The following is a 12,104-nucleotide window of genomic DNA, read 5'->3' as shown; positions in this document are numbered from 1 at the left end:
TATGGAGAAACTGTATAGATTCACATCTGAACACATAGCTATCTGGGCCCCCACAAGACTGCTGAAAAGGGGGACTTATCTACAACCCGGCTAAGATTTTCAAAGCCACATAGAGAATCTAGATGTTCCATTGCCATTAATTGCATTGGGAACTGGATATTCAAGCCTTAGGTGGCTTTGAAATCTCAGCTCTAAAATGCAAAAACTTTGTAATATTTTCCATGTCTGAAAAGTGTCACAATTTTATTTCCTTCCTCTTCCCCATAAGTTCTCAAAGATTTCTTAGATCGATTATATCAGACCCAGTTAATATGGTTAGTATTGCCATTATAATTAGGAACATGTTCATTATCGGCTTATTGGGTTTTCCTTTTCTAATATATTATGTACGTACTTTTTCATTGGATAAAAAAAATCATGTAACTTTTTATATCATTACTGTTTGCCCTACTAATGCTTAAAGTGCACTAACACTAGTGCATAACTCCATAAAGATAATAAGAATCTGTTGCGGGGGGGAAGGCCACTGAGGGTATGTCTATACAACTTGCAGGAGTGAATCTCCCAGCCTGAGTCAACAGGATAGTGGGGCTTATGCTAGCACTATAAAAACACTTTTGAAATTGTGGCTTGGGTGGGAGTTCAGGCTCTGAAGCCCACCTGAGCTCCCCCACCCCTCAATTCTTCCAGAAAAGGGAGGCACAAATAGTACATTTTATTTTGGTTTTGTAAAACCATTGAAAAGTTTTACACAATTAACATTTAATATGAAAAATGTTGAAAAAATCATTTTAAAATCAGGGCATTCAGAGTAGCAACCTGTTCTTCATCCTCTACTCCAATTCTGGCATGCAGCAAATAGTCCAGTAAAGTCACAGAATCAGAGATTATGCTTTGCATCATTTGAAAGTTTGCATTTCAAGTTTTCATATGGTATATATAGTGTTAGTTCCAGCTCTAAGAATTCTTGTGATAGTGTAACTCATGCCCATGTGGTGAGGCACTCTGTCCCCCTTTAGTAGCACCTAGCCCAGGTAGAGCTTGATGAGTCTGCTACAGCCTTAGCTAAGAGCCAGAGGCTCATACACCAAGTTTCAGAGGTCCCAGGTTCAATCCCACCCAATGATGATTGGGGTCTGTTGGTGTTACAATAGCAGCTACCTAAATCAAGTTGGAGTTCTAAACTCTTAAAAATCTGATTTTCAGACTTCCAATGGGACAATGCATACTACTCATTTCTGACCTAGGTGGTTCATAAGATATCAGAACTGGGGCTAAGCAAAGGTTTGAATACGACTGTCTCTAAAATTGCAAACTCAACTAACTGCAGATATGGTACATGAGCAGCTAATGTGATAGTAAAGATGGGGCAGGCAATTTAAGGTCCATAATACCTTTAGTGTATTTAACCACATGTTCATATGCTAGACACACTTTATGCATTTTTAACCTAGTAATTTTAAAGATACATATTACCTCATTAGGAGGGGGAAATATATAACATCAGTGCTTGCTGGGGTTTTAGCTCTGAATCTGACAAGAAAGTAATATTGATGTAGAGGTTCAATCATTCATTCATTAACTGAGACAGTTATAAAGCATTATGTAATATTCTGAAGGAAAGACGTATCATAAAATAAATTGTAAATTTTTGTGATTATAACTTAAATCCATTCTGGTTTATTAGGTACAGCAGATTAATATTTCAAGCAATATATTTTAATCTAAAGTAAAATTTAAAAAATCTAACATTAGGTCACTGGATTTTGCTTCCCCTAAATGGCAGGAAGAAAAAGCTGATTTAAAAATTATACCCTTGTTCCTATTCCCCACAATAAACTGACTTTGGAGAAGTTATCATGGTGAAGTTCTTTAGATTTTGCCATCTATACTGAATAGCCTTCATATATGCTATTTGTCTACAGTGACAAGGTTTATGAACATTTATTCTACAGGAGCAAGGTAATCACTTAGAGACCTAAACACCATTATGTCTAGACTATGGGCCACATCCTGCTAGTCCCATGTAAGGCATGAGGGATTTGGATTACATCTATATCTCATATCTGAAGAGGAGTCTACCATGGAATCTATTCCGCACCCCTTTGTGTTGAGAAGTAAACAGTCAACTATGTAGATGAGTACTGAAGTCAATGGCAGTTGGATCAGCAGCCGTTGGCTCAGACCCAGTCACTGGCACTTCTCCAGTTACCATGGGCTGCTTCAGTGACTTTTGTATAGTATATGCTATGTATATAACTCACGGAGTGCAACCAGCAAAATGGCACATATGTGGAGTTGGATGCATCATTGATAATAGCATTAACAAATTGTGAAGAAATCTGAAATTCATTCCTAACGTAGGGCTCGATACTTTGGGATGCTAAGTGCTCTCATCTTCCACTGACTTCAACTTCCAGGAGGTACTCAGCACCTCACATTAGCAGGTCTTTGAATAGGAAGAAGATTGTTCTTTTTAATAAACATGGCAAACAACATGACAGTGAAGAAGACTGAAGTTAAAATGCAGATTGTCAATCCATTAACTAAGTCATAAGGAATGTTTCTCTCTAAATATTTCCTATCTTTTCTTCCTTTATTCTATTTTTTCCATGTAGATTTATATTCCTAATGGGTGAATGAAAAGAGATGTTACGTTATATGTGTATTTTCTCATGCATTCATTATATTTGTGTTAACTGCAACATATAATCTAAATACACAATGTGAAATACGAATAGGAGTGAATTTTCGAAGAGGGAAGATCATGGTCTGTAATTGATGCCTCTGTTCTACTGGTTGACAAGTGTGCTGCTGCTTTTCTAAGAGAGAGGGGCAGAAAGCCCCATAGAAGCAAGGGGAAGAGGCATCAAGAGTTGTTTGGGCAGTATTTTGTTTTGCAATGTCTTGGTCCTGTTACCAACTCAGACTGGAGAAGATTTCACAGAGCAATACCATTATGTATCAGAGTTCAGGACAAAAACGGTTTCTTCAGATTAAGGAGTGATCTGCTTTAAAGTGTAATTTCAGATATTACAACACAGAATTCTCACCATATGTACCAATAATTTAATTTTGTTTTAAGTAGCCTCACAATTTCAGTAAAAAAAAAAAAAAAAAAAAAGGGGGGGGGGGGGGGGGGAGAGAGAGAGGAAAGGTGGTGGGCAGAAACTTTAGTCTCCAAAACACATGCCAGTTTTGGATTTATTTAGCCAAGGAGTATTTGGTTTGGCTTAACATTGCTTGGGTTGAAAAAACACATGCCTATTCCAAAAAGATTTAACAAGGTCTGCTGCAGATGCTGTTGCCATTTGGCATGTCACTGTTACTGTGTGGCACAGAAAGAACTCTAGACCACAGATTTTGCTTGGCTGAAGTAGCCAGCATTTTTGGCTACATCTGTTCTTCTGGCCAACTGGCTGTATGTTTACAGAGTGTGGTTGTAGATGGGGTGTTAACAAAGCTTGGGTTAACAGTCTAACCCAAACTAATAGTGAGGTGAATGTGTGACCTATCATGACTAAGAAAATAGAGACAGGAAAACCTTGTATGTTTTCTGGTCCTAAACTGTATACACAGAGGGTTTCTTGCATATACTCTACCAACTGATAGGTACACCTTTTCCTTGGGATGAATGACAATCATTTTACAAACAGACACTATATCTACTAATCAAACTAGGAAATATAAACATGTGGTGGTTTAAGGCTATATGAGACATTAAACTTTGGGGGCCTGAGTCTCCTTGCTCATGTGTTACAGTTTTATACTGGGGTAATTCCACTAACTCCAATGAGCTCATTCCTGGTTTACATGGGGATGAAAAGACAATCAGACACAAAGTATCTTGAAATGCACCCACCTATTTCATCCGTCAACCTGTGACTTTACACTTACAACTGCCATCAAACAGTTATTACAAGACTAATATTTTAATATATATATATTTAATATAACTGAAACAAAATGTTAATGTTTCAGTTATAATGTAAGCATATGTTGATGGGCACAGCTATGGGATATTATTACTGTATGCTCCACGGGAAGTGGATGTATGGGGCCGAGGGACTTAGAAACTCAATGCTAATGACATTCTCACAAATAAATCCTCTGCATACTACAGGGGAGGTTTGAGCGCACAATACACACATCACAGTAACTTCAGGAAACATTAGAAGCAGTGCTTAATTTGTAAAGAAAGAGGTGCCGGGGCTCAAGCAATTTTTTTTTACTTTCATATCTGATGCAGCAAGCCTAGATTAAGCACTGATTAGAAGTAACTATTTCATTTAAAATACTAAATCATTTTTGTCCAAATTATCACTTTGTCAGTTGCTCTAACCTCATCAGCTGCACTCAAGAAAAAAACCACATAATCTTGATTTTCCAAGCATTGTTTAGTTTGTGCCCTAACACTGTTCTCTGACATCACCCCTGCATGCCACATGCCTGCCTAGAAAAGAAATCAGACAGTATGCCCATGCCCACCGCACCAGACCCCTTTATTCATAGATTCATAGATTCTAGGACTGGAAGGGACCTCAAGAGATCATCGAGTCCAGTCCCCTGCCCTCATGGCAGGACCAATACTGTCTAGACCATCCCTGATAGACATTTATCTAACCTACTCTTAAATATCTCCAGAGATGAAGATTCCACAACCTCCCTAGGCAGTTTATTCCAGTGTTCAACCACTCTGACAGTTAGGAACTTTTTTCTAATGTCCAACCTAAACCTCCCTTGCTGCAGTTTAAGCCCATTGCTTCTTGTTCTATCCTTAGAGGCTAAGGTGAACAAGTTTTCTCCCTCCTCCTTATGACACCCTTTCAGATACCTGAAAACTGCTATCATGTCCCCTCTCAGTCTTCTCTTTTCCAAACTAAACAAACCCAATTCTTTCAGCCTTCCTTCATAGGTCATGTTCTCAAGACCTTTAATCATTCTTGTTGCTCTTCTCTGGACCCTCTCCAATTTCTCCACATCTTTCTTGAAATGCGGTGCCCAGAACTGGACACAATACTCCAGCTGAGGCCTAACCAGGGCAGAGTAGACTGGAAGAATGACTTCTCGTGTCTTGTTCACAACACACCTGTTAATACATCCCAGAATCATGTTTGCTTTTTTTGCAACAGCATCACACTGTTGACTCATATTTAGCTTGTGGTCCACTATAACCCCTAGATCCCTTTCTGCCGTACTCCTTCCTAGACAGTCTCTTCCCATTCTGTATGTGTGAAACTGATTGTTCCTTCCTAAGTGGAGCACTTGCATTTGTCTTTGTTAAACTTCATCCTGTTTACCTCAGAACATTTCTCCAATTTGTCCAAATCATTTTGAATTATGACCCTGTCCTCCAAAGCAGTTGCAATCCCTCCCAGTCTGCAAACTTAATAAGTGTACTTTCTATGCCAATATCTAAGTCATTAATGAAGATATTGAACAGAGCCAGTCCCAAAACAGACCCCTGCGGAATCCCACTTGTTATGCCTTTCCAGCAGGATTGGGAACCATTAATAACAACTCTCTGAGTACAGTTATCCAGCCAGTTATGCACTCACCTTATAGTAGCCCCATCTAAATTGTATTTGCCTAGTTTATCAATAAGAATATTATGCGAGACCGTATCAAATGCCTTACTAAAGTCTAGGTATACCACATCCACAGCTTCTCCCTTATCCACAAGGCTCATTATCCTATCAAAGAAAGCTATCAGATTGGTTTGACACAACTTGTTCTTTACAAATCCATGCTGGCTATTCCCTATCACCTTTACTCTAGTGTTTGTTTACTTACAATTTTTTAACCCAAGTTCAGACACCATCACAGAACCAGCCAGCCCATTTGCTGATTTTTCACACATCTGCACCAAAATTCCTATTAAACATGGTAAGGATCAGATGGTCCACTCTCTTTAACTTCATCTCACCCAGAGTCAATGGAGACTGGTAACATCTGAAAGTGCATGTATGCTGACAGCCAATTACAGGCATGGATAAAGATCACATGATCCATGACTAAGAATGCCTGCCTACTGCTCCAGGTAACTGCTGTGTAAAAACAATATAAAAAAGGATTTGTAATTGTTTCTTTTTACCATTTTGGCTTCTGAATGCATTGGAGGGACTTGGGGTGACGCACACGGGTTATTGAGATTTGGGCCTTGCATCCCCATGATACTGGAGTTCATTGACATTTGTCGCTCCATCTTTAAAAGGAAGAAAAAAAGAAAAATGAATTAAACAATATAATAAAGTCTAAAAACATTTTCAAGGGCATATGTTCAGTTTCTCTTCAAAGGGACCCAGCTTTATTTCTTTGAGTCATCCCTCAAAAAATTGTTTTGTGAACTGCTTATATTTGCTTATTCTCCAAATCTGTCCTACAAACACAGCTTTTCTCAAAAGCCATTAAAAAAAAAGAGTTTCTTTTCAAAACAAACATATCAGCCACCCAGGTTTAAGCTTTTTTTTGTAATGATTCCCCCCCTTTTAGTATAACAACACTCTGAGTTAAGTGGTTTTAAAAGCATCACTGTATAAAGTTGTGGCTTCTGCTGTCAATGCAGCTCAGCTCAGCTTGTTGAAAACGTAAATAAAAATCCATGATATAGAGTGTATGGAACATGAGTTGGGCTCTTCTTTCTTCTCTGGGACTGCTCAACCAAGGGGAGTTTTCCATATATCCCAGGTCATGTTAGTGAAGCTTTGGAGTCTAAACAAAAACACCCTACCAACCCTTTAGAACTTCTTGCAAGCTAAATTCACTACATTATAGTACCTCGACAAATTCAAAAGACAGTTGGAACAAGGAGAATTTACTATTTAAAACTGCTTCTCTCTAATGTTTTCAGTGAAGAGAGATGTGATAGGATTCAATGTTTTATTCCATTTAGCAACAGATGACTGGATTCACTCCTGTGGGTGAAGTGGGAGCAATTTGCACCCCTGAATGTGAAGATAAGCTGTACTTTAAAGGGATATTCACCCCACTTAGGGCTCCTTCGGAGTCCTTCCCAGACAAGTGCTGCTACACTCTCATTTCTGGAAGACTTAACACAAATAAGAGCCCAAATCTGTTGGGTGAATCACGCCCACAGTCCCACCATTGTCCCACCATGCACAAAACAAATGGCATGTTCTTCCCTTCCAAGAGGTGGAGAAGGATACTTTTATTTTAGGAATAGCACAAACATTAGCTCTCAGATAGCCTTGCAAAATGAACACATTCAGACAGTGACCTATGAGTGTTTTATTCCATTATTTTTAGCCCTCTCTAATTAATTTCTGCCCTTTGTCTCCCAAAACGTTTTATATTAACAGGGCTGTTAAAATACTATGAAAAGTAGGGGCTGCATCTTGCAAGATGGGTAACTGAAGTCAATGGGAGCTGAGGGCAAGGGCAACCATGTAGGATAGGGTCCATATCTACACCAAATGACTGATTACTGGTTCTGAAAAATAAATTACTTTTACTTCTTATTGACTCACCTCCTCACAGTAGGTGAGTAATTATTTTGAGACTAAATTGGCATTGTGCATGTGCTTTGTCCAGTAAGGGCCCAATTCTAATCTCACAATTGTATAACTCCACTGCCTTCGATGAAGACGCTGTTGATTTACACCAGTAAGTAAACGCAATATCAGGATCCAAAACATTCTAATAAAAATAAGGACCTGATTCTAGAATCACATAAAGTGGTTCAAATCAGGTGACCCTCTACTAGAGTTAATTGAGTTACATCTGTGTAAAACGCGTAAATGAGCGCAAAATTACACAAAACTATGAATTCACTTTCACTGTGTGCAGTGAGGTAGATCTTTGCCCCTGATAATGCCTGATACAGTATAAAAATAAAATAACTTACTGGCATTAGTACTGCAGAAGATCCAGGCATGGTAGGATTGGGCAGGGTGCCAGGCATAGAGGCAGGCATGGGTTGTCTTTGTCGGTTGTGTAGGTGTAGTAGTGAAGACAGAGAACCTGGGACAGGCCTAGGAGAAAAGGAGAAAATGTTGTCACGGTCTGTGGAGACTAAAGCAAGCTCGACAGTCCCAGACATTACTATCACAAATAGCAGTAGACAACTATATAGAAGTAGAAGATATAGTATTAGTGCCACTGTCCATAAATCCATGTAACAGAAAGTATTAAGGAAACGGCAAGTAAAAACCAGGTCTGATTTCCTTTGCTATTTGTTAGTGAATGCCCTAATTTGCTTTATTTCCTGGCAAGTATGATATAGACATTCTATAGTCAATACATTGTTATAAATTCTGTCCACAGACACAAAACAGTGCATGATAGTCAATTAAACATGCATAAATTAATAAAAATCTTATCACCTATAAATTACTTTAATTTGAACATTTTTCACTACTGTATATACAAATATATCTTCTACAATAAACCCCATTTCCTCCTTCCAAAAGCAACAGGCCTGATTTTACTGGTCAGCATGTCACTCATGGCACTAGAAATGGGAAAAGTGAGAATTAAGATTAATTCTCAGAGTCAGATTAAGGGGTTTGTAAGGGGAAAAAAGGAGTGGAAAAAAAAAGCAGAATGGGTTAACGTTAGCAAAAGGCATTAAAGGGATTTAGAAGTGTTTTTACAAATATACCGGAGGAAAATAAATATTAGGGGGAAAGTAGACCTATTAACAAATGAGAAGGATCATTAAATGAATGGATTCAAAAATAGCTGGGGTACTGAACTACTTTTTAATAACTGCCTCTAAAAAGAAAAACATTTGGGAAGTAATGACTCCCTTGAAAAGAGAGGGAAAGTGAATGATGTGAAGACAAAATCAGGCCGCCCAGATCATATGGAGCTTGGGTGTCAGGGGAGTTAGTTAACAAGTTATTCAGAGTTTTTTTGAAAAGTCCTGGAGAAGCGATGGAGAAAAGCAAACCTAGTACTAATTTTCCAAAACCAGGAAAGAAGACATGCAATATGGTAACAAATAAGGCCAGTGCAATTTTGAGTGTCACAGACAGAGCATCACAGACCAGGATGCACCAAGGCATTGGAAGGAGTTAAGAGGAAATTCAAATAATTAGGGAGCTGGAGGGACTGATTTATGACTTAGGTAAGCAATTTGTATGGAGCGAAGATGAGAAAAGTCTACAAATATTTGAAGCCTCTACACTAAAATAAGTGCCCCCATTCCACTGAGGGGTCCACTGTCAGCGACTGCAGCACCCAAAATGAGCTGCTCTCGTCAGGGAGTTGGAGGTCATAACCGCAGTGCTTGGGAGCAGCAAAATTCAGCTCACCCTCTGGTTATCCACTGTCAGTGGGGCTCCTATGAGAGATCAGGCTGCACTTAAAATCTCCCTATCCCTGTGAGAGGAAATAAGCACAAATGTTGCCTTATCTCCCCAGGGTTTGAATTTCCCCCATTGCCTGGAGTGCAGCTGCTACTAGCATCTGTGAGCATGAATCAAGCATCAAGGATGGAGAGAAGTTATGTAGGGTGGGACTGTACAGGGAGGTATAACTAAAAGTAGTGAGATAAATCTAAAAATGAGAAAAATGCGGCTGAATATGGGAGAAACTTGATATTTATTTGGGGTTTTTAGGCTGCAGTCGCCTCCCAACGGAAGTGGTGGAAGCTACCCCCACCCCACTGGACAATGCACTGAGTTTATGTAGAGTACAATCTTGCAGAAGGATAGACAGACTACCGTGACCTAAAGGATTTTTCCCTTTTTTAACTTCTGTGAGCTCACAGAAGGATCCTATTCAATAAAATATCAGTCGACTCCCAATGAAACTGAAGTGAAACAAGTACCAGGACAATAGCTTTTACATCCCCCCCCCCTCTCCCCCCCCCCCCCCCGATGCATTCACACTGACAATCTCCTATACAGGCCCTTTGTACAACTCACCAGCTTCATAATAACCGTAGGTGTTAGGCTGTTTGACAGAAACTTATTTTGGCCTGACCTATGCAATTTATGCTAGTGAACCTCCAGGGACGGCACGGTTTGAATTCTGCTTATATGTTCCAGAGCCAAAAAAATTTCTGAAATTGATTTAATGAGCCTGGGAATATGGGACTTAGTCAAAAGGGAATTATTTGTATTTACTGAAATGGCAAATAAGCTACCTCGCTGTACCCAGTCTCACCATTCATGCTGCTTAGCTTTGTGGGTCTGCATATGCTTTACACTTGGTGAAAGATTTTTTTTTCAACACCTCACTACTTCTAGGGTTTTTCCCACTACTAAAGCTCCTGCTTGCCCTTTCCCTGAGTACGATCTTTCCCAGCTCTGCAGTACAATCAGAGATTTTGTGTTTCAAGGCTGACTCTCTTTGTCAAAAAGTCTGCACTCTTGCCACTAATAAAAATGCTATATAACATACACACCAGACTCATTTCTGTAGTAGGGGTGTTTGACACTAGCCAGTGCACACAGATATTTCTATTTCTTCCACACTGGAAACAAGCCATTGATTAACACACACACACACACACACACACACACACTTACTTTCCTACAGATTGAAACTGCTTGAAATACTAAATTTGTCTATCCTTACATTCCATCCCATTTATCACTTCTCTTAAGAGGACAAAGTGATCTTTTTTTGTTGTTGCTTTTTAACCTTCTGTAGCAGCAGATAAATCAGTGAGACAAAAGTGATGCTTTTGTGACAGACAGGTATTATCATTTTTTATGCTGAAAGTGCACATTGTCCTCCGTTCACCTCCCATCTTTGTACTCTTGATAAAATGCTGAAGATGATGAACAGCCCCCTGACCTGTCGGTCAGTGCTGCTGACTCAAAGGTTTTAGGCCCTTAGCATTAATCGTTTTCTACTCTAGTAAATAGGTTTGTTGGACAAACAACCTGCAAATAGGGAACTGCTCTATAGAGGAAGCAACATACCAGTCTAGACACTAATGAGACCTAATTTTCAAAGATGTTAAGCCCCCACAGCTATTTGACTTCAATGGAACTTGTGAGTGCTCAACTGTTCTGGAAAACTAGCCATAAGTGAACCCAATGGAGACATTTTGCAACTTTTAACTTCTCTATGGCTTCAATGGGGTCATGCTGAGGACCTATATGCATAGACTAAAATAAAGATAACTCCAACAGTGTATCAAATGCAACACAATGCACAGCTCATGAGGGATAGCTGAGTGGTTTGGGCATTGGCCTGCTAAATTCAGGGTTGTGAGTTCAATCCTTGAGGGGGCCATTTAGGGATCTGGGGCAAAAAATCTGTCTGGGGATTGGTCCTGCTTTGAGCAGGGGGTTGGACTAGATGAACTCCTGAGGTCCCTTCCAACCCTGCCTGATATTCTATTCTGACACCAGGCATGCTACCTGCTATGATGAAAATCCCCTTTGAACCAGTTCTATTTATTGTCTAGTAAGCACTTGTTTTACGCATTAAGACCATTTATCTTCACTGAAGTCTCGTGCTTTCTCAGTTCACAGAAATTTCTAGCTGAGGTTCCCTGGGGTTATTTTCAGCCACATAGGACTAGACCCTCATGGCTTTAAATGTAGCAGGACTGAAGCAGTCAGGAGCATGTTTTCTAGTTTGCGGAAGAGCTCCAGATCAAAGGATCTTAAGCATGATACATCCCATCCTGCTCCTCCTAACAGCCTCAATTCAAATGAGAGCCAATGTTTATTATTAATTATTAATTATTATTATTATTATTATTATTTGTATTGAACCATGCCTAGAAGCCCCAATTAGGGATCAGGGACCCGCTGTGTCAGGTACTGCCCCAAAGGGCTTACAGTCTATGTATATGTGTCAGGAGTAAGGGCCCACAGCTAGCCTACTTACCTTAGCTTAACCCTCAGCAGTCAAATAAGCACAACTAGATCCCAACTGAGCCGCCTGATTGGTGAAACTGCCTGATTGGCTGAGGGGATCAGCAGGCCCACCCTTAAGACTAGCAATAGCAGCAGGGCGGTGGTTGCTCAAAGCATACGCCTATGGCTGTGTTAGCTTCAGTTCCTGCCTTGTTCCAGCCCTGTCCCACCCTCACTCCTGCCTCGGACCCAGCCCTGCATCTGCCTTCCCTTACTCCAGATAACCCAGTTCTGACTTTTGGCTTCAATTCTCTGGCTCTG

The 12,104-nt window shown here is 39.9% G+C and overlaps 1 protein-coding gene across 9 annotated transcripts in view; it reads right to left on the bottom strand.

Moving 5' to 3' along the window:
- CREB5 (cAMP responsive element binding protein 5) overlaps nucleotides 1-12,104 on the bottom strand; it is a 350,697-nt gene that overhangs the window by 86,418 nt on the left and 252,175 nt on the right. For all 9 annotated transcript variants that reach the window (XR_004644468.1, XM_034760699.1, XM_034760700.1 and 6 more), the window contains 2 exons: nucleotides 7,865-7,991; nucleotides 6,095-6,205 (listed from right to left, as the gene is read on the bottom strand). Coding sequence is in view for 8 of the 9 variants with exons in the window: in XM_034760699.1 (XP_034616590.1) it covers nucleotides 6,095-6,205; nucleotides 7,865-7,991 (238 nt within the window). In the remaining variant the exon portion in view is untranslated. The remainder of the gene's footprint in view (nucleotides 1-6,094; nucleotides 6,206-7,864; nucleotides 7,992-12,104) is intronic.

This window comes from Trachemys scripta, chromosome 2, assembly GCF_013100865.1.
Source record: "Trachemys scripta elegans isolate TJP31775 chromosome 2, CAS_Tse_1.0, whole genome shotgun sequence".
NCBI lineage: Eukaryota > Metazoa > Chordata > Testudines > Emydidae > Trachemys > Trachemys scripta.
Note: the sequence above shows the minus strand (reverse complement) of the source record. Positions and strands in the feature narration are given on the sequence as shown.